The 22,237-nt window shown below is 49.5% G+C and overlaps 1 protein-coding gene across 1 annotated transcript; it reads right to left on the bottom strand.

Annotated features, from left to right (window-relative positions):
* Positions 1-11,718: 11,718 nt before the first annotated feature.
* Positions 11,719-21,741, bottom strand: LIPG (lipase G, endothelial type). The gene is made up of 10 exons (XM_054652443.2): positions 21,583-21,741; positions 21,296-21,468; positions 20,143-20,322; positions 19,432-19,543; positions 18,072-18,296; positions 17,445-17,687; positions 16,841-16,961; positions 16,028-16,246; positions 14,859-14,951; positions 11,719-13,294 (listed from the first exon to the last, which is right to left on the bottom strand). Exons 1-10 carry the CDS (start codon positions 21,662-21,664, stop codon positions 13,273-13,275), a joined length of 1,470 nt encoding a protein of 489 aa, XP_054508418.1. The 5' UTR covers positions 21,665-21,741; the 3' UTR covers positions 11,719-13,272.
* Positions 21,742-22,237: the final 496 nt, after the last annotated feature.

Below are 22,237 nucleotides of genomic sequence, written 5' to 3'. Positions count from 1 at the left end.
TTGTGAGGCACTTGGATGGCAAAACCACAATTTTATAACCTGAAATTACTGGTTTTCACACCAAAGGCAGGGCCAACAGTGATTTGAGATCTGCCTTAGTGTTCAGCTTTTCCAGGAGATGCAAAATGATGAGTGAAGGGTTGATTTTCAGTCCACGCCCTGCGCAGCAGGTGAGCACAGGTTAGAGAAAAGGATTTATCTACAGATCTGGAAATCTGGAGTGCTCCAAGACAGAAATTCTTGCATATGTAGAAAGCCCCGTGCAAAACCTGTGTTTCTTGTCTCTTGAGAAGGGAAAGCATCCACCACAAAGTCCATAAAATGCTGAGTTCTAGCAGCAGCTCTTGCAAACATGCTGGAGAACTGGTCTGGGGGTGCAGGTTGAGGTATGGTATGCTCTGCTCCGCTGTAGAACAGGTCTTTGTGCAGGGAGTATTATCACCTTAGACTTGTTTTCTGAGAGTTTTGAAGAATAAGAGACGTGATAACAGCAAAAGATGAACACAAAGGGGATGTCATCAAGGGACTGGCAGGGAGGACACATTCCCTCCACAGCTGGGTGCACCCTCTGAACAGCCCAGAAGAGCCCAGTCTCTTCCCTTCTTCCTTGGGCACATGAACTCCTTAGAAGTTCTTCAGGACCCTGAACTGCACCAATATAGCACCACTCTAGTGGTACTGTCATGGCCAGAGAAAAGCATTTTTTGTGTGGTTTTACAAGCTCTCCTTTCGGAGTTTCCTTTTTTGTGTGTGTCTTTGTCCTCCCTGAACTTTTTATGTAATTCGGAAGTGGCTGAGCTGGAAATTTCCTTGCTTATTTTTCAATGCTGCTGGTGCTCCGAGGACAGTTCAGGAACACCAGTGGTCTGTGGGGAGCTGCTCTGTCCCTAGTTAGTCTGTCACTTATTTTTGGCTTCCCTTTGCAATCTGGCAGCAAATGGCCCCTCCAGTTTGGTGCTCCCCAGCCTGAGCATCACCAGGCCTCTGGAGCTTGGGGGTCACATCCCTGGGCTGCTGGCCAAGGAGTCTGGTCATGGATGAGTGGAGCAAGTTGGCTTTACTGCAGTGACTAATGGGAGGCTGTCCTGCAGCTTTACAGGACTAATAAGGGGCATCAGCAGCTTTCTGGTGTGCTCCCTTGAAAGTGTAAGGAACACCTTGGGGACAAGATTTTGCCCAGAAACAGGGAATTTAAAGTCACCCCTTGGTGATCCAGTGTCAGAGACTGTTTATTCTGCATATTCCAGTGAGGTGGGAACTGTGATAATGTTCTGCTGTTGAAAAAGGTTGCCATGATAAGCATGCACCGTTCTTCACCCTTGGTCAACGCTGGTCCTTGGCATTTTGCATGGAGTTGAGGGGTGTTTCTTCTTATTCTAACCTGTGCTTGCACTCAGCTGTGTGCAGGATTGCCACATGGGTGGATGGGGTCACTCTTGGCACAACATAAGACATCCCTTGGGAGCTTCCATACACTCTGCAACTGTCCTGAGTTTGCTGTGCATCTGCAATAGGATTGTCTGACACCCACCAGCCTTTCACTTGAAAGAAAAACCACAAGATCAAGATGGAGCCAGAATAAATGTTTGTCTTTAAATGGATTTCACCCTCTAAAACCACCTTCAGCCAGGCTGGGCAGCTGGTAATGGCCTTTCCCAGCTCTCACATATCAACAAGCAGCTGATGTCCAAACCTGGAGCAGTTTCACCTGTCCTTGTGGGCAGCAGGTGCAGTGAGCACAGTGAGTTATGGGGATGATGTTGAGGGATTTCTGGCCTCAGGACCTGAGTAGGCTTCAGCTATCCTGCAGGAACAAAGACCAGCAACCTCATGGTCTGCTTTCAGCAGATTCCCAAGGGGTTTAAAGAGCATTTGGTCTCTCCAGTCCAGTCTGTGACCTTTGGGTTGTCCTTGGGTATCAGTGTTGATGACCAACCTTGGATCTACTTTCCAATTCTGTGCTATAGCCAGAGACCCTTCTTGTGGTCAGCCACCCAGTCAAAACAATACTGAGCTGGGATTGCTTCAGCATCATCTCCAGAGACCCTGAAGAGGAAACAAGAGTCCAGTGGCCAGGAAAGGGATGTTTGGTGTGCATTTTGCAATAGGTCAATTCTCACTGCAATGGGTGCAGAGATCATCTGCAGTTTAACAGATACTGGGAGTTTTTTGTTGGCTCCTGTGACTTTCCCCAGAATTTTCTGCCATGGGGCAGTAGATCAGTTCACAAAATTCAAGGTAACATCTCCCAAAATCTGCCATCTTGTGGGCCCCAACTGCTCTATCTTAGCAAATGTATATGGGAGGACTACAGAAGTGCTGGAGGGAGACTTTGTACAAGGATCTGAACAAACAGGTCAAGGAGGAAAGGATTCCCAGTGCCAGAGGGCAGGGTTAGATGGGATATTGGGAAGGAATTCCTGGCTGTGAGCGTGGTGAGGCCCTGAGGTTGCTCAGAGCAGCTGTTGCTGCTCCATCCTTAGATGTGTCCAAGGCCATGTTGGACATGGCTTGGAGCAACCTGGGATAGTGGAAGGTGTCCCTGTCCATGGCAAGAGGATTGAATGAGATAATTTTTAAGGTCCTTTCCAACCCAAACCATTCTGGGATTCTACAATTTTTTTTCCCCTGAAAGCAGGATGAAAAATGACATCAGTACATGCCAAAGCTTGGACTTGGTCCTTTGCTTTGTTTCTTGAGTCCAGTCCCATTAAAACTACAGGATGGGGTGGTTTAGGCAAGGCAGTCTGGATAGGCTGGCACAAACAGCCTCCTGGCCATTGGAGCAGCAAAATGCTGCTGAAACTGCATAAGGAGGTAACTCAGTTGGATTACAAAACAAATTTAACTTCTTTTTAAAATAATGCCAGTTTTTTTCTAAATGGAAGTTAAAAGCTGATACAGCAAAACTGGGAGAAAACAACACAGCAGGAATTTATAAAAAAACAGATTTTGTTTGTCAGCCAGAGTAGAACAATGTGCCTCTTTGTCTGCAGCATGGATTATGCAGGAATAAAATAATAAATAAAAGGGCTGGTGAATGGGGCTGACATCGTGTGCCTTCCGAAGGACACTGAATTACTAAGAGGAATAAATCATCCTTGGTTTACAAACAAACAGGCTTGCTGGTGTGCCCATCTCCCAAAGCATAAATCAGCCCCAGCTCACGCCTGGCAGTGAGCAGCTGTCCCACCTCTCTGCCAGGTCTGGAGGTGGTGCTGCAGGTGGCTTCATCCTGGCATTAAAGAAAAATCAGATGGATGGAGTGATCAGAGACCACAGCCCTGCTGCAGTACAACAACTGCAGATCCCCACCGAGCTGGGGGAGGACGTGGTCCTTCAACCTAAATTCCCAAACTGACCACAAATTTAGGTAAGGGCTCAATATTATCATATCCAACAGCTGATGGTGGCTCAGAAGAACATGGCTCACAACCCTTCCAAGCTGCTGATAGGAGAGCAGAGCACAGGAGCCAGCACTGCAATCCCAACCTAACTCAGCAACCTCCCAGGAATGGCTGATCCTGCCATGAGTAGTAGCTGCTTTTTTGGGATGCTCAAGCCAGGATCCATAAGGATATCAAGGAGGGAACCCTGTAAATTCCTTTGAGGTTTGGAATGTGTTGTTTGGCTCCTGCAGTATCTTCCAGCGACAGGAGGGTTTGATCCTTGGCAAAAAGCCTGGACTTCTGGTGGCCTCCAGCGTGGCTGGGTGCACCATGCCTGCTGCTGTTATCACAGCTCCTGGTGGGAAGTTCCACACTGCCTGGAGGGCTTTTGTTGTGCTGGGTTCACAGGTGACCTCTGTGGGCCAGCAGCAGCATGACCCAGCTGAGAGGGACATCAGTGCCTGTGTGTCCCCTGCCCACCTGGGCCTTACACCTCCCTCTGGGAGCTCAGCAGAGAGGGTTTCCTTTATGAGTTACAGGTGAAGGGAGCTGGAGGATGTGTTTCTCCTGAGAGGTCTGAGGAGAGGGTGCAGGTGGAGATGGAGCTCTCAGTGCCTCTGCACAGGGGCTGCATCACTTCCAGCATCCCCAGAACACAAAGGTTGAAGGCAGGGGGCAGATGATGGCCTGGCTGGAACAGGTTCTCCTCTATCCCTGTTTAACAAAACATCATATAAAATAATTTTCCTGATCTCAGCTGCTTTGATGCATGGCCCTGGAGCTGCAGAGACGCAGGAAGACCATCAGATTGCTAAGGCAATGCCACTGTTCATCTTACCTGGGTGTGTTACAGGGGTTGAGAGCTCCTGGGGTTTCTGCTTCTGGGCAGGAGAAACTCAGCCTCAGGTACTTCAAAGCTTACCCTGAATGCTCCTCTATACCTTTCCACTGCCCAGCTGAGGACAGGCAGAATGCTCAGAGAATTCCAGGAGTTACATCAAGGGAGGCTGCACACATGTGGGGAAAGAAGACAAAGAGGAACTCAGGACGTGGAGAGTGTTGGGATGTGGGTTGCCCTTGGTCAAGCTCTGTGCTGTGAAATTCCTTATCAGAAATTCTGGTGGTGGTGGGACCACCAAGTCCATCCTGTTCTACCCCCTGCCATGTGCAGGGACACCTTCCATTAGACCAGGGGGCTCCAAGCCCCATCCAGCCTGGCCTTGGGCATTGCCAGGGATCCAGGGGCAGCCCCAGCTGCTCTGGGCACCCTGGGCCAGGGTCTGCCCACCCTCCCAGCCAGCAATTCCTAATTGCCAAGAGCCCAAAATCTGTGCCTGCCCTCTGGCACTGGGAGCCATTGCCTGGCTGCTGTCCCTGCAGGCCTTGTCCCCAGTCCCTGGGCAGCTCTGCTGGAGCCCCTGGAGGCCCTGGCAGGGGCTCTGAGGTGTCCCTGGAGCCTTCTCTTGTGCAGCTGAGCAGCCCCAGCTGTGCCAGGCTGGCTCCAGAGCAGAGGGGCTCCAGCCCTGGCAGCAGCTCCGTGGCCTCCTCTGCACTGGCTGCAACAGCTCCAGCTCCTTGTGCTGCTGGAGCCAGGGCTGGGGCAGCTCTGCAGGTGGGCTCTCACCTGAGAGAAGTGGCTCATATTTGGGTGCAGATATTGATCTTTTGGAGGACAAACATGAGCTCACTGAGCTCTAAATTAGGCAGCAGTGCAGATTCTTCTAAAACTTGGAGGAAAAAGCAATGAGGAACATGGATATGAATCTACCGGGGAGAGGGAGGGGATCATGGATGGGAGCCAATCCAAGGATGCAAATGGAAAACATAGATGCAGGTTTTATTTCACAGATAATGATGATGCAGAATTATCTAAAAATCTGTCTTCTAAATGGTTTCTGGACATTAATGATGAAGAGCAGAGCTTGGCTTTGGCTCCAGTGATATGTAGAGGGTATGACTTGAATTAAAACAGTCTTCATTAAAATGTTTTGGGTTTCTTTAATGCTCAATTTTAGTGTAAATGAAAGAGTGGAAAATTTTTTTCTGGTTGCCTTTCCAGTTATTTCCAGTATTAGTGGAAATAACTGGAAAGGCATTAGTGATTGTTAGGCATTATAGTAATTATTATCTTAAAAAAACAGTACTTATTTAAATATCCTAAGACTATCTGGTTTTGTCCCTGCTTCCCCTCACAACTTAATCACTTGTAGTAGAGCTAAAAGAAAAGAAGACACTGTCTTTAGTCTTTTCCTTTCTTCATTTTTTTCTTGATTGCTTGGCAGCATTGCATTTACACAATCAGGTTTGTTGCTTCACCCCTCTAGCTGTAAGGATTTCTCCACTTATTTCTTATGGTCTTCTAGATGGGAAGGGCAAACAATTTTAAAGAGCACCATTACAGGGCAGCAAAAGTTAACTGAGGATCTTTGGATGAGACTGAAAAATGAGAGCCTCCTTTGGCTCATCTCTGTAAAGATGAACTGGATCTAAAGTTCATCGTGTCCTGTTAAGTAGCTGTTGGCTGGAACACAGGATCGGTCTAGGTCAGAGCTTTGATGTTGTTAGTGGAGCTGGCTTGGAGGCAGCGTGTGACTTGGACTGCAGACAGGAATTTAGGTCAATAACTGAGGATGATGAGCAGAAGTAACAGGACAAAAACGTGGACAGATTTTTAATTTCTCTAAATTTATGCCTCTTATAACCTGCCTTGCACAGCGCAGAGCATGCTCCTCACCTGGGCATTTCAGCTCAGCTTCCTTCCCCTTCCTGGAATAGCATCTCACATCTGCTGAGGTCCAGGGGAAAACTCCTTCAGATGTCAAAGGAGGCCCAGCTGGATGCACTCGTGTGTGCCCTGAGCCAAGGTCCTGCTGGGCAATGCCCCACTGGGTGACCCCAAGCCCGACAGAGGCTGCTCCGTGCTCCCAAGACAGGGAGGAAGCTCTGCAGACACAACTCCCAGAAAAGCTGTCATGTCCCTGCTTCTGCAGCCTTGGCTTTGGTCACAGAAATCATCAAGGGAAACATGTCCAGTGTGCAAGTGTGCTGCTGCTCTCCTGGGGATGGATGCTCCACCATGGCAGCCTTTGAGAGTTACAGAACCATGGAATAGTTTGGGTGGGAAGGGACAGTAAAACTCATCCAACACCATCCCTGCCATGGCAGGGACATTTTCCACTGTCCCAGGCTGCTCCAAGCCCCATCCAGCCTGGCCTGGGGCATTGCCAGGGATCCAGGGGCAGCCCCAGCTGCTCTGGGCACCCTGGGCCAGGGCCTGCCCACCCTCCCAGCCAGCAATTCCTAATTGCCAAGAGCCCAAAATCTGTGCCTGCCCTCTGGCAGTGGGAGCCATTGCCTGGCTGCTGTCCCTGCAGGCCTTGTCCCCAGTCCCTGGGCAGCTCTGCTGGAGCCCCTGGAGGCCCTGGCAGGGGCTCTGAGGTGTCCCTGGAGCCTTCTCTTGTGCAGCTGAGCAGCCCCAGCTGTGCCAGGCTGGCTCCAGAGCAGAGGGGCTCCAGCCCTGGCAGCAGCTCTGTGTGCCTTCTCTCCATAGGAATTTTCTGTTTAACTCATTTTGATTTACCTTCACTTACCTTCATTAACTTAATGTGAATTAGACCATAATAGACCAGACTGGACTAGTAGAAGAAAACTCCTGTAAGAAAAATAAACTCTTCAACTTTTTTTTTTTTTTTTTTTTTTTTTTCATGAAAACTGTTGAGAAGACATGAACAGTTCTGGTTCATGTGCAGAGCTGTTAACCAAGGTAAAGGCATCTGTGTTTTCTCTCTCTCACTGACTCCTGGATTGCTTTTAAGGCAAACTATATTTTTAAGGCAAACCTGTTAATCTTATCCTGATATCAATTTTGTTGTGTTTGAATGGACTCTTTTTCCTAAGCAAGAAGACAAAACTAATTAACTATTTGTAAAGAGAGCAGTGAGGTTTTTGAACAAATTTAGTCATCTACAAACCACCTAGATCCATCAGTCTGAAATTTAGAGATAAATTTTAAGCTTTATAACCCAACTGATTTTGAGATAATTGGGTATTCCCTCCATTGCTATATGTGAATAAAATGTGGTCCATCTTTTCCATGGAGTCTTTGATGGGTTGTTCAGTTACAGGTCTGGCTGTTTCACAGAGAGAGCAGAGCAAGGATCTTCTACTCATTAACATCTGCAGGTTTTAGGGCATGAGGCTATGATTGTTTCAGGACACTTGCCTAGCTCCAGCCCAGCTGGTGTGGCCTTTCTCTTCATAACTTTGTAGGATATGTCCGTGGTCAGCCAAAACAAGATATGGAAAGCCACATGGAAAGGAGGGGATGAAAAATCCACCATATTTGCGTTAATGTTTTGTCCAAGTCTTGTGTCATTACTTTGTCTGAGCTCGTTTGCCTGTTTGCAGAATGAGAGGCATGGCCTGGAAAACCTTGTTTTATTAATCCACCTTCCTCATTTTTCAATGTTATTACAAGTCAGGTCAGAAGAAGAGGATTCTGCATGTTTGCACTTTGTGTCTTCTTTATACAGATTGCCATAAATGTCCTGAACCTTTGTGAAACAGCTGCAAAACAACCTGGAACAGAGAGGACAGAGATAGGAAAAAACCAATAATCAAGCAATATAAATGGTCTGATGTTTAGTTTTAAACCTGGGTTTGTCCTGGGCTGAGCTGCTTTACCCATTCCTCTGGGCAGTGTGAGGTCTCTGATGCCTTTGCATCAACGTGCAGAAGTTGCCAGACCCTTTGTGTTTGCTGCTGGGCTGGATGGGACTGCTGCAAAGGCAATGAGCTGTATAATTTATGTTGGAATGTCAGCATCAGAACAGGCATAAAATTACAACTGATTTGCACAGGCAGAGGAGCAAGATCTTGGGTTTCCTGGACTGTCACAGCCATCTCTCGGTGAGGCTGCTCTTGGGGACACCTGGAAAGTTTTACTTGCTGGAGTGAGGCTGGGTCGTTGTCTCAGTTTGGGAAGTCAGCAAAAAACATGTTGTCCTTGTTCTTGGAAGGATGGGTTGGTCTTTTTCTTCCCAGACAGATCTTTTGTGTCCAGACTTTTGTAGCTTGGGAGAGATATCTGGCATGACCTGCATTGGGGACATCTGCTAAGGCACCTCAGAGCACTGTGTCCTGGTTTAGGGAGATCTGAACAGGACAGGGAGATCTGATCTAGGACACACTGCCAAAGGGAGATATTACACTGGGAAATGAGGGAGCAGCACACTCCAAATGCCTTTTGTGTTCAGATCACCTCCAAAAAGGGATGCTGGGATGTGCTTGACAGGCTGGGCTTGTCCCCAAGTTCCTCTCCAGCTCTCCTGGAGCCCCTGCCAGTGGCTAAATGGCCTCCAGGAGAGCTGCACAGGGACTGGGGACAAGGCATGGAGGGACAGGACACAGGGAATGGCTCCCACTGCCAGAGGGAATATTAGACTGGCAGAGGGAATATTAGATGGGATAATTAGATGGGATATTGGGAATTAGGAATTGCTGGCTGGGAGGGTGGGCAGGCCCTGGCCCAGGGTGCCCAGAGCAGCTGTGGCTGCCCCTGGATCCCTGGCAGTGCCCCAGGCCAGGCTGGATGGGGCTTGGAGCAACCTGGGACAGTGGAAGGTGTTTCTAGAGATGCGTCCAGTGGCAGGGGGTTGGAATGAGCTGGAGTTTAAGCTCCCAACCCAAACCATTTTGGGATTCTCTGGCGCTCTGATTTTATGGTAATTGGTGAAACAGTGCTCAGTTGCTGCTGCTTGTGAGGCTGGGGCAGCCCTGGGTGGGGGTTGAGGAGGGTTATAAAGCATTCCCCATGCCGGTCCCATTGTTCCTCAGAGAACAGCCTGACCTTTGTGGGGACCTAACCCTTGGGGCTGAATGCAGTGGCTGTGAAAAAGTGACCCCAAGGAAACCTGGGGGAGGGGTGCCAGGCAGCTCGGGCACAGTTGTGCAGCTTCAGCCCTGCCTGGCACAGATTTGGGATGTGTCTGCTCTGCCAGGCCTAAATTCCTTAGAGACATAAAAAAGATTCTAAATTCATTGGAAACTTTAAAAAAAAATACCCTCTTCTCTTTGTTTTCTCACTTGTGTAACGCACAGCTGAGCTCCCAGTGAGGGGAGGCATGCAGGGACGCATCTTGGTGTGCCAGCAGGTGTGACCCCTCAAGGTGTGGAGCAGCAGGAGCGATGCATTTGGGAGCTAACATTTGCTGTGTGAAGGGCCAGACACCTGAAGAGGATGCCCACGGATGTGAAAGAGCTGCAGTCTGCTTCTCCTCTCTTGTGAGCTTCTATTCTTCCCCCTTTTCCTTTAGAGGCCAGCTCCTGCTTGTCCTTGCAGGAGACTCACCCTGCAAGAGGCACCAGCCCTTGTGCTGCAGCTGTGTCCACGGGGCAGCAGCCAAAAAATGAGTTCCAGATATCTGGAATGACTTCTGGTGTTAGTTCCCCCCACACACTCTTTGCAGAGGGTGGAAGGGAGCCCCACAGGAACACATCAGAAAACAGCTCCAGCTCTGGGGTGCAGAATAATCAGGGGCCCTACAAGCACCAAATAGCTCTCTGCCAAATCCACCGAGGTAGTTTTCCTTGCAGACAGGCATTGCTGAGCTTTCCATAGGGAAAGGTTAACTAAGTAATTTCATGCAAATCTTCCTCAGCTCAGAGGTATTTACTCTGTTTGCAAAGTCCTTCTGCTGCTGCTGGATTTGTGCCATCAATTTGTGTCAGGCACAGGCAGAGCACAATAAGAGGCTTCCCTTTAAATTCGATGGTGTGGCTGCAGGGAAAAGCTGGGAAAACTCGGTTAGTGACTAGATTTGGGTAAGTTTCCTTAGAAGTGTTCACCAATGGGTTTGTTAGTGAAGTCAGGCAAAGGTGAAGCATTTCAGGCAAAATATAAATGACATTTAATGAAGAAAAAAGAAATTGATGGAAGAAATCAAAGGAAGAGAGGGAGGTTGAACTTGTCCTGACTAACCTGGCACAACAGCAATGGTCTTTCCAGAGTCCACTGTGCTCACTGCTACAACCATAGAAAGTAACACCAAATCCTGCTTTTCCCCAGCCAAAAGCACTAGTGGTATTGCCATGTCTGAAAGAAAGCAGCATGGGAAGGGAAGGTTAATGGTTTTGGTGGAGCTCCCTGCTGAATGTGGCTTATGGTCACTGTGGGGAAGGGCCGGCCAGAACATCTCTCTACTGCAAAGCGGAGAAGGATTTTGGTTTTCTGACATTCACTCTGCTGAAAAAAATATGATAGTACTGGTACTGTTCAAATAATGTCCTCACTGCTGAGCTAAAACTGAAATAAACCTGTAACCACAGAAGGGTTTGAGTTGGAAGGGACCCTAGAGCCCATCCAGTGCCATGGGCAGGGACACCTCCCACTGTCCCAGGCTGCTCCAAGCCCCATCCAGCCTGGCCCTGGGCACTGCCAGGGATCCAGGGGCAGCCCCAGCTGCTCTGGGCACCCTGGGCCAGGGCCTGCCCACCCTCCCAGCCAGCAATTCCTAATTGCCAAGAGCCCAAAATCTGTGCCTGCCCTCTGGCAGTGGGAGCCATTGCCTGGCTGCTGTCCCTGCAGGCCTTGTCCCCAGTCCCTGGGCAGCTCTGCTGCAGCCCCTGGAGGCCCTGGCAGGGGCTCTGAGGTGTCCCTGGAGCCTTCTCTTGTGCAGCTGAGCAGCCCCAGCTGTGCCAGGCTGGCTCCAGAGCAGAGGGGCTCCAGCCCTGGCAGCAGCTCCGTGTCCCCCCTCTCCTAGTGTTTTATGGGAGGCATCTCTACAGGGCAGTTGTAGATCCAGAGTGACTTTGCCCCATTCCTGAAGGCCCTCAGTGGTGGGAGCGTGGAGAGCACAGCTTGGCCTTGGCCACACAGAGGAGTTGGGAAGGAGGAAGAAGGAGGGTGCTAAACCTGGCTGAGCGTCTCAGGGACCTGCAGAGAGGAACAAGACCATCATAGCTGTTCTGGCAAGGAATGTCAAAGCTTCAGGTGGATTGCTCTGCACAGCTCCTGACAGGAGGGGACAGCTGGGGGGGTCGGGCTGTGCTCCCAGGGAACAGGGACAGGAGGAGGAGAGGGAACGGCCTCAGGCTGGGACAGGGGAAGTTTAGGCTGGAAATTAGGGAAAATTTCATGGAAAGGGTTGTCTTGCCCTGGCACAGCTGCCCAGAGCAGTGGTGGAATCCCCATCCTTTGAGCCATGAGGATGTGGCACTTGGGGACAGGGGTCAGTGGTGGCCCTGGCAGTGCCGGGGACAAGTTTGAACTCAGTGTTCTTGGAGGGTCTTTCCAACCTAAATGGTTCTGTCATCAATAACAAGACTTCACTGATTTTTACGAAGCCCTTTATTTTTATCTCAAGGCTCATAAAAACTGTTACTCAAAACCAAAATGTTTAAAATTTTACATATATACAATATGAGAAATAAATTATGTTTTAAGTCATACAAAAACCACAATATACAAATAGGGCTTTGAAACTTCTCTAATATGGCATGGCAACAACTCACAGATACCAAAGGCTTCTGTTTTTGAAGTCTTTGCATAAAACCATGAAAAAAATATCCCCAAATGTGCTTGCTTTGGTTGGAGTGAAGCTCTACAAAAACTGAAGAGATTTGCAGGCCTCAGAAAGACTTGCTAAGACTTCAGAACTCAGTGCACCACCTGGCAACACCATTTTTGAGATTGCCTTTCTGCATGCCAAAAGCTCAAGGGTTGTTATATCAATTTTCCTTCCAGAAAGTAAAAAAAAAAAAAAAGAAAAAGAAATAAAAGCCAAAAGCAAGCAACCAAAACAAAACCTATTTCACCGACTGACAAGGCCAACTCTTCTGTAACAAACAGGACAGCTGCAGAGTCTGTCCAACTCAAAGCCAAGCCAAGATCACCTGGGACCAGGGAATGCAACTGGGGTGTTGTGACAGTTGAGGGCAGGATGTTTGGCACTCAAAAATAAGGTCTTAATTATGCATTGGTGCTACAACAGCTTCTGAGCAGAGGTGAACCTTCTGTTCTCAGAGGTTAAAAGGAGTGGTGCAAAGCTCTCCCGAAGCAGCACGGTGCACTGCCTTCCTCCATCCCTGTGCTCAGAACAAGGACAGATCCTCTTTGCCCCTTAAAAAGGGATCCCCACATGGGACGGGGCAGCCCCGCTGCAGACACTGACCAGGCATGGAGGAGCAGCTGCCACCACCACCACCACCTGCACCATGTCCTGCCCCAGGCACAGGGAGGACAGAGCTCTGCCTCCTTATGAGGCCACATGTCAGGAAAACAGACATTTCAGTATCAGAACGGATTATTTTTAAGGCAAGCAAAGGACAACTTGAAGTTAAGTGGCATTGTGCTTATCCCCAGCCCTTCCCTGGACAACCCCACACACCTGACCTGCGCTGGTCTCACCTTCCCAGAGCCCACAGTGCTACAGGACCATGGTAACCCCTACCCTAGGTGCTAATTTGTTCTTGGCAGCTCTGTCACCCACAGTCTGATGGGCAGTTAGCGTGGTTATTTGTCTTCTCAACTCCACTGGCAGGCAGACCAGAAGATCATTGCTGAGGTCTCAGTCTGTGAAGATCTCATCCATAGTCCTGGTTAATGGGAGCAGGGAAGGGAAAATGCGGCGTGTAACAGATCAAGGTAAGGTTAAATGCACAAACCAGGCTTCTCAGGAAAGGGAAAATGGAGTTTTAGTTATTTTAGGTCTAGGACCATGGTTCATCAATTGCTCCTCAGTTTCTTGCATCCAATCCAAGATGTTTTGTCCTGAAGAGCCAGTTTCTTTAAGTGCTACCAAGCCAGGTTTCTCCCAGAGCATCTTGCCACCTGCGTGGTCTTCATGCATCTAGGTTGCTTGGCTGTGAGTCTTTAGGGGAGCCTTCAGAGCAGATTTGAGACAGACCTGGGGAAAACAGACAGCAAAAAAGACACCTAGTTAAATGCAGAAGTTAAGAGGAGTAATGAAGGATTGCTGAGAACTCATGGAACGCCAAGAACAGGTTTGGACAGCACAGGCTGGTGTTTTATTCTGCCAAAGCTGCACTTTGCCCAGTAGCTACTCAGGGAGAGACTGCAGCAGACATTATGCAGGCTGCAAGCAGAAATTACAGGGCCTGAGCTAGACCCTGCCTGTGCAGCTCCATTTGGGATGGACAGATGTTTGCAGGCTCAATCTCTAAGGAGGGAACTATAGTATTGCACTGACTTGGCAGAAACAGCTGAACAGCAAGTAATCACTCATGATTTCTGGAAGGAAGGATCATTTCCTAGAAAAAATGGTGTGCAGGAGCTGAGCTCAACTCCTCAGCCTCGTGCACAAGCTGTACTGCACGAGAAAGGAGGAAGGGCACATCTGCCAGCAATTCAGTTTTATGGGGGTTACCAAGTAGCATATCAAAACAGCCTTTTATTGTACCTGCAGGAATGTTTACTCGATCTTTCGAGACTTGTGGCAGAGCAACAAGTTCTTGCACAGGGGTTTCATTCACAGAATTGTTTGCTACCGTGCATAGCACAGCTTGCTGGTTTCTGCCAAACCTGGAATGGGACCAGCTCACATTTCTGAGCTGAGTTCTGCTGCCCAGGAAGGCTGTGCTAAGCTTGACTTCCATGCAGCTCTGCTAGCCCTAACAAGCACTTTGGCCTCTGGATTAGAAGGAACAAAGCTCCAAGTCTACAAAATGAAATTTAAGAGAGGGCAAAAGGCTGGGCTAATTCCAAATGAAAGTATCATTTAGTCAAATGAACAGGAATTCATTCAAAACATGACCAGAGGCATCCAAGGCAATCAGGTTGTCACTGCTGGGACCAGACTTTCTGGAAGTCATGCTCTGAGGACTGTTCTGTGTGTCTGGGAAGTGCCCCAGAGGTTAAACAAGCCTGAGCTGCTTTGGCAGTGGCACTCTCCTGAACCAGAGGAGATCAGCAGGCCTGGAGATGAAGCTGCAGGACTCAGGGCTGTAAAACCATGTCAACTCCTCACCTGACTCTTCCTCATGCAGCTGAGCTCAAAGTTTAACCAAGTGATTTCTTGGCAGCTCAAGGTCTTCCACCAGACTTTGAGGAAATGCTCTGCACCTCTCCCAGCTTCCCCCTGTTTTACAGGGCACTTAATAAATGACTCTTAGTTACCTTTCCACTATTGCACAGATCTGGGGCTTTGGTGGCACCTGACTTTAGCACCTACCACAATTAGGAGCAAGGACTGTGATACACCTGTTTGGCTATAAAGATGTAAAGGCATAAGATGACAATCCAAGGTCAGAAGGGAGAATAATATCACCTACTTAGCAATAGTAGGTAATATTAAAAAATTAAATCTGATAGCTGTGAATCTTAGGCTAGGATTTCTTATCTTTTTTAAAAGAAAAAGAGGTAGCAGGAGCTAAAAACACAATGAGAAGGTTCCACTCATCCCAGCCAAGCCACATGCATCATACAGAACTTCTGTTGATTGATTTCCATACCTTTTCTGCCATTCCTCTGTGCACTTCACAAACCAGAGCTCTTTGCCAGGAGATATACTGGTTAACTGTGAGTCCTCCACACAGAAAGCAAACCTAGGAGGAGGAGGAGGAGGACACAGAAGTCAAGGTACTTGCTGTCTCATGATTAACAATTAGCAGGTAATACGGACTGCAGCTTATTCTAGGACAAGTTGTTTGATTAGCCATCCATCCCACAGAACATCTTGATACACCATCAGCCCCTTGAGTTGCTGTTTTATTTCCTACTTCAATATTTTAACTGGGGATCTTTGCTTCTACTACCCCTATGTTTCATAGAAGCCAGGGTGCAGAATACCTTACAGATGACAGGTGATGCTTATTTAAAGCACTGAGAAACATGTTAAAATCATCAATGGGAAATCATCAATGTCAACTGCTGCTCTTTGACAGATCTGGGTTACCTTCAGAACAACATTAACAGAAGGTGTGGGAGCGCTGTGCTACATGCTTGGGAGCTTTAACAATTTTTGGATGCTCAGGTAACTTTCCATTTGCAGAGAATCATAGAATCAGAGAATGGTTTGGGTGGGATGAGACGTTAAAAATCATCCCTGCCATGGTAGAGAACCTTCCACTAAAATTATATGGTCAATTCTATGATCCACAGGTATGGGTTGGGTTTAGAAAGGCCCTTAAAAAATCACCTAGTTCCAACCCCCCTGCCAGATCCCATTGCTCCAGAAGGAGCAATGCAGAGCTTGAGGGGTTGGTGTCACCATGTTACTGATTGCAGTTTTAGGCCCTGCTGGTTTTAGCTATTCAGCACATTGAGCCTGTAAATAATAGCCATGACCATCCATCTTTCAGTACTTTTGGTGCTCAGTACTTTAACACTTCAGGTACAATCTAAACCACCTTGAAGCATGTTAATTTAGTCCCCAGTGGACCCCACACTATCAACATAAAGCTCCAAATCTGCTCTGTGGTGACTAGTTTTGCTTAAAGCCTGTTTGCAGCCTTGTGCTGGACAGTAACCTGCTCTGCTACACCACGAGGGAGCAATAGCTGGTGACACCAAAAAGGAAGGCAGCCCAGGATACCAACTACATTCAAAACACTGGGTTTTTTCCCTGGGCTCTGGGTTGAAGTTTCAGGTCAGTTCACATGCAGCCTAGCACAACTATTACCTCTGTTGTGTTTCCCCAGATTTCACACGTATTCGTCTGATGTGGAGCTCCTGGGAGGAATTCACAGGCCTGTACCAGTAGCTCCTCAGCTCTTTCCACAGATCATACCACGACTGAGACGTCCCCTCCCAGGTGAGCTTTATTTTCAGAAGTTCACCCATGTCCTCCTCAGTATAGACCAGGAAGGTGTTGGTAGCGTTTAGGCCAATTAGATCAAGCCTGGAAGAGAGGCAGAGACTTGGCATTTTTAACTTATGGAAGCATGCCAGGTGCTCCTTTGTTCCATGCCAGGAGTTTAACAGAGCCCCTGCAGCTTATCAAGTGCTGCACGTTCAACTGTCACCAGTTAATTACTGATTGCACTGACAGGAGCTCAGATAGCTGGCTCCACACAGCGCAGTGTGTGCTTAGCTTGGTCATCCTTCCGTAGCTCAAAGGTGGGGTTTGTGCCTGCTCTTTCCTTTGGGAGAGGCTAAGTGAGGTCAGCAGTGCCTCCAGAGACATTTCAGACTACGTCCAAATGGTGGAGGGCAAAAACAAACCAACCAACCATAAAAAAAAAAAAATCACACACAAAAAAGTAATGAGCCGTGAAGGCTAACATGGGACTGGGCACATTAAAGTGTTCTCAATTCATCCAATAATAAATTGTAATTAAGCTACTGAGTGAAAAGCTTTTTGGAAAGGTGATGAAGTGAGGCTGCTAGGCTGGGATGCAACACCAGTGTTAGCAGAAGAAAAAGAATTCTGCCATCCTGTGTAGTCCCTGTGGCCTTCATACATAGGTAAAAACACAAAGGACAGATTACTTACATTTCTAAAGAGAGGGGCTCAGAGTCTCCATTGGTGCCATGGAGGGTGACAGAGAAGGTGGGATCAACCTCTCCCAAGCCCTTATAGCTGAAGACGTGCATTTTCATCTGGTAGTGGTAGACTGGAGAGAGAGGGGAGAGCAGAGATGGAACCAGCTGTGCTGAAAGAAACATTGCTCAGCACTGCTCTGTGTGAAATAGTGTTGGCTAGCAAAGACCAGACCCTTCATTTAGTGAGACAGCTCTGATCACCTTTTCCTGCCCTTACTGATTACAAATTTGAGCTTTAAACAACAGCAGCAGCAGGCCCACCCTGGGGACAGCTCCCCAAACCTTACATTGCTCTGAGGCTGAGTTTTGCAAGCACAGCAGGTAACTGCAGCCCTGCTCAAAAGGCAGAGTGTTGTTGTGGGTGGATTCAACAGGGAGGAAGGAGTACAGTGATGGCACAGCACAGCAGTGCAGCTGGGTGCCAGCAGAGCAGCAGCTGGAGTGCCCAGCTTTGGGGCGATGCTGCTCCTCCACCTCTGCCTCCTTCCCCACACCGACTCAGGGAGGCTGCTCCCCACAGTGCTCCTGCTGGGAGGGGAAGCCTACCAGCCTACCTTTGAAGGGCATGTCAGCCCTGGTTTTCAGGTACATCTTGCTGTTCCTCTTGTGCCGGATGCGGCGCGCGTTGTAGCCGATGCCGTTGCAGCGGTTCTTGCGGCAGCTCAGGCAGATGCCCTTCTTGAAGCGACTGGAGTCGGTGCACTGGAACGCGAAGCTCTGCTTGTCCTGGTTCACCAGGGAGTCCACAAAGAGGTGCACAGACCGCTCGTGCTCGCATTTGACAACTTCACCGATTGCTGGAGAGGCAGAGTTGCAAGGGACACACTTGGTTTAAGCAGCCCATAAGATAAAGTGAGCTGTGCCTTTCTGCAGCCCAGCAGAGCAGGGACAAACTCAAACAGTTTTCCAACAGCTGCGATTCAGGAGGTTAGTGGGAGATGCTCATTTAGTCCCTCCCATGAAGAGCTTTAAGAGGATCCTAGTCCCAACATAAGACCACAGATTATGATCAGGTGTTGGAGTGAGAATGTGCTTCATTGTTAAAAGCATTTATAGTTTCTAGCAACTATCTCCAGAAGTACGGACAGTTTAGAAGGAAAAAATGGTTTTCTTTCCATCAACCCAAGTCTATTTGTGAGAAGTCTACACTGACCAGAGGCAAAAGATTAAAGAGAACTTACTCCCATAGGCAATGGCTCCCAAGACATCACTTAGGCCACAGCCAGGCTGGAAGTCTCCCCCGTTGGGGTAGATGTCAAGGTGGCCCACAGGCATCTGGATCCCAATGCTAACACCCAGTGTTTCCCTGGTGTAGGTGTGAAGGACATCCACAAAGTTGGCATCATCGGGGGAGAGGCGCCTGCTGGGGTCCACTCCTTCAAACATGGGGCCAGCAGGATCCAAGCCTGGAGTCAGAGACAGAACACAAGGGGCCAGGTAAGAAATTGGGCTATTTCATACAGAATATAGCCAGAAGCCTGCTGCTGGCAGGTCTCCTCACCACCTGATACACAGACAGTCCCAGCCTCATTCCTGGTATTGTCCCTCAAGATGTCTTCACCATGGGCTCACTGAGGGGACAAATAAAGATGCCCCTCTCCACTTTTGGGGCAGCACAACCCAATAGCAGCACCATGATCAGATTGCCTGCTGGAAGCTAAGAGCCTTCACCAGGTGATGGTGAAGAGATGATTCAAGAGGCAGCTCCAAACACCAGAAGAGGTTTAACACCCCAGGAACAGCTGGCAGCAAAGCTGCCTCAGTGACATTTAGTCTGTTGTCAGACTGCACATATGGAGGGACTAACACAATTGAAGCAGCAGCCAAGAAATATCTGCATTGAGATCCCATGGTGGGTTTGGGATGCTCTGTTAACTCCTGAGCCTCACTCCCAACCAGAAGCTGCACTCCAGAGCATTTCTACAACTTGACCGTTTGGTGATTTTTTTTCCCCTGATTAATTAAATACAGACATTTATTGCTAGGCTATATGGAATTATCACTGCCAGTGTCACATGTAAATCCTTAATGCAACTCCTTGTACTATGCCCTGAGTCCTCACATGTTGAAATCAGCTTTCCTCTGGAGCTGGAAGCAAACTCTTCAGATATTTCCAGAATGAGGGCTTACAGTTGATTTTTTTTTTTTTTAATCAGACATCCTCTGATGTCTGACAAACAGCACCCAATAGCTCTCACCTCCATTAGTTTATGAGCTGTAATTACAAAACACTATCACTGAGAGGAATAGCATTTGGATAGTAAGAGCTTGAGCTGGACTTGTTTTGAACCCACATTTAAATTCAAACAAACCCAGGACCAGTTTGTCCCGGGTAAAGTTTTTACATTGAAACCTTGCTATAATTGATGTGAGGAGGCCTGTGCTTTCCACTGCTGCCACAAGCAGAAAACTTGTCATTTCTGGAAGAATAACACCAAAACAACATTGTAGCAACACAGGAAACGAGCCTCTTCGGGGAAACTCACTGCCAGGAAGGACAGGGGAGAGACTGCTTGAAAAAATGCTTAAAAAGCCACTTGCCTGTAATTCTGCCTATAGTGCCATGGACGTGGTTGCCAGCAAAGCCAGCGACGTGGGCACCCAGGCTGTACCCAATCAGGTGGACATTCTCAAGCTTGAAGAGGGGGATCTCCTGCAAGGAAAAGAAAATATGAGAGTTTGATCCCCTCTCTTTCATGGCATCTCGTGCTGCTTCTGTCTGCAGGAATATAAAGTCCAGTTCCAAGAAGGGATTGGTGGGAGGGGGCAGATAAGCACGCTTCGTTTTGTATTTCATCAAGACAAGCGGAACGGTCTGGATGGCACTCGTGGTTTACTCATGTTCCAGCCCCAGTTATGACATCCTTTATCACCAAGAAGAAAACTTTCCCCTGGGAGCTGCCAGCAGACTCAGCCATGGCCTCAGGTGCCAAGTGCAGCACCATGGACCTCTCCTCCTTCCCCACCTCCTGCCAGGCCAGTGCTGGCTCTGAACGCCCGAGCCCACATTGCTCAGGCAGCACTCCCAAATCTGAGCTGCCCTTCAGCACCGCTGACCCGAGCACGCCTCACCCGAGGCAGTATCTCCAGGGAGGCAGGGCAGCAGCACTGCAGCTATGAGCCATCACCTGGCCAAGCCCTGGGCTGGGTGTTACAGCACAGCCTGCCCTGCTGGTGAGCGCTCAGCAGCCTTGTGCAACAGTCCCTCAATGCAAGAGCATTACAACAGAGGCTGCTCTCAGCTTGCACTACCTGTAACCAGTCAAGCAACCTCGCGATGGTTTTTCCAACAATCTGCGTGTTGTTCACAGCATCGGTGTAGAGCTGGTGGGCAAGAGGGAGCCAGTCCACCACGACCACGTTGGCATCCTTCTCCCTCTCCTGCAGAGCGGACACCAAGCTGTCAAGCCAGGTTTCGAACATGCCACTCATCTAGAAAGAGATTCAGGTGTCAGTTTCCAGCTCGCAGGACCAAGATGACACATCCACAGTCAAGTTATTTGCAAGTCATTTACATTCGCTGCTCCAGCTGCATGCTGCTCCTCTGCAGGCCCCACTACCTCTCAGCGATGCAGTAAGAGCATGCATGCAACGGAGTAAGAAAAACAGGTTTTGAGAGACTCTGGCTGTAATTATCCACTTGCCTTCTAGGGCAGGAGGAAGAGGCATTTGTTACGTGCTACCTTATCTCGCTTTTTCTCAAGAAATTCTGATGGATTGCAAAATTATTCACCAGACCTGGCAGTGCAGTTTGCATAAGCCCTGGCAGAGCTGATAAGCCCCCTGAGTGCCACACACTCAGCCTTACCAAATGCAGAATTAAAAACCTTGATAAAGTCTGCATGCCCTCTTGTTTCTTTATCAAGGAGTGCACACAGCAGACTGGGCGCTCAGCTATGATTACAGAAGGGCTATACACGTGCCTGTCAAGTCAAGTGTCACATTCACAGTGGTCACTCAGTTGGATTTTAGTCCCATGTTCACATTGTACAGCTAGGAAGTGATCTTGAGCAGTTATGAATGAGTGGGTGATTTCAGAGTTTCTAAGCCTGACCCTGAACACTTTGCTCCAGAGATCTCAATAGAGGTGCATCTTTTAAGAGACCATTGTGCTCAGAACATGAAAACTTTTCCCAAATTCCTATATTCATAGAATTCTAAAACGGTTTGGGGAGGAAAGGACCTTAAAGATTTTCTAGTTTGAGCTCCCCTGCCATCAACAGAGACATGTTCCACTAGACCAAGTGGTTCAAAGTGCCACCCAGCCCGGCCTTGAACACTTTCAGGGATGAGTCAATCAAAGAAATTCCTGAAAATAATATTCTGGAGGCACAGCCCATTTGCAGGGCAGTTTGCTCTCTCTGAGTGGGCAGACTAAGCAGTGCCCAGGATTCCTCACGCTTACCGTCCAGCCGTGAATGATGAAGAAGGTTTTAGCTGTCACGTTGAACTTGCAGTCCTCCAAGCACTGCCGCTGGCCGATGGCGAGCGCACAGCCATCCTCACCGGCGTCCGGCGAGGAGCGGAGACCGAACTTCACCCGCGCCTTCTGCTCCGGCACCCGCTCCGCGCTGCCATCTGCGAGCCCGCGGGAGAGAGGGGTCAGCAAAGCGCCTCGGAACCCGCCTGCCCCGCCGGGGGACGCGCCCGCTCCGCGGCTCCCCCGCTCCCGCGTGGACCGCGCTCACCCACCTCCCGCCGCGGGCAGCGCCGCCTCCGCGGCCGCGATGCAGCAGGACACGGCGCTGCACAGCAGCAGGAAGAGCCTCCTCATGGCTCGGGAGGACGGACGGACGGAGGCTGGAGCGGGGAAGGGATGAATGGATGGACACACGCTCGCACGGACGCGCGGCGGCGGCGGCGCCGCTTTAACAGTGGCACCATGGGGGCGGGGCCAGCCCACCGCTCCTATTGGTCACGCCTTCCGTGACGTCACATATAGTATGAATGGGAGGCCACGCCCCGCGTGGGAGGGTCCCCGGGGGTCCCCAGGACTGGCACCCTGAGGGACACAGGGGACATGTGGGGGGTTGGTGAGAGTCACAGGGGATCCCCAGCAGTGACACCCCGAGGGACACAGGGGACATTGGGTGGGAGCCACCGGGGATCCCCAGCGCTGGCACCCCGAGGGACACAGGGGACATTGCGTGGGAGCCACCGGGGATCCCCAGCGCTGGCACCCCGAGGGACACAGGGGACATTGGGTGGGAGCCACCAGGGGTCCCCAGCGCTGGCACCCCGAGGGGCACAGGGGACATTGGGTGGGAGTCACAGGGGATCCCCAGCAGTGACACCCCGAGGGACACAGGGGACATTGGGTGGGAGCCACCGGGGGTTCCCAGCGCTG

This window comes from Agelaius phoeniceus, chromosome Z (genome assembly GCF_051311805.1).
Source record: "Agelaius phoeniceus isolate bAgePho1 chromosome Z, bAgePho1.hap1, whole genome shotgun sequence".
Classification (NCBI taxonomy): domain Eukaryota; kingdom Metazoa; phylum Chordata; class Aves; order Passeriformes; family Icteridae; genus Agelaius; species Agelaius phoeniceus.
This window is presented reverse-complemented; position numbering and strand designations above follow the sequence as displayed.

Excerpts from the sequence above, each read along its gene's own strand:
- LIPG (XM_054652443.2), bottom strand. The coding sequence starts at position 21,664 with ATGAGGAGGCTCTTCCTGCTGCTGTGCAGCGCCGTGTCCTGCTGCATC. Across the intron at positions 20,323-21,295 it reads TCATCATTCACGGCTGGACG|ATGAGTGGCATGTTCGAAAC; the intron begins GTAAGCGTGAGG and ends ATCTCTTTCTAG. Across the intron at positions 16,247-16,840 it reads GAGCCCCTCTCTTTAGAAAT|GCTTGATCTAATTGGCCTAA; the intron begins GTAAGTAATCTG and ends CCTCTCTTCCAG.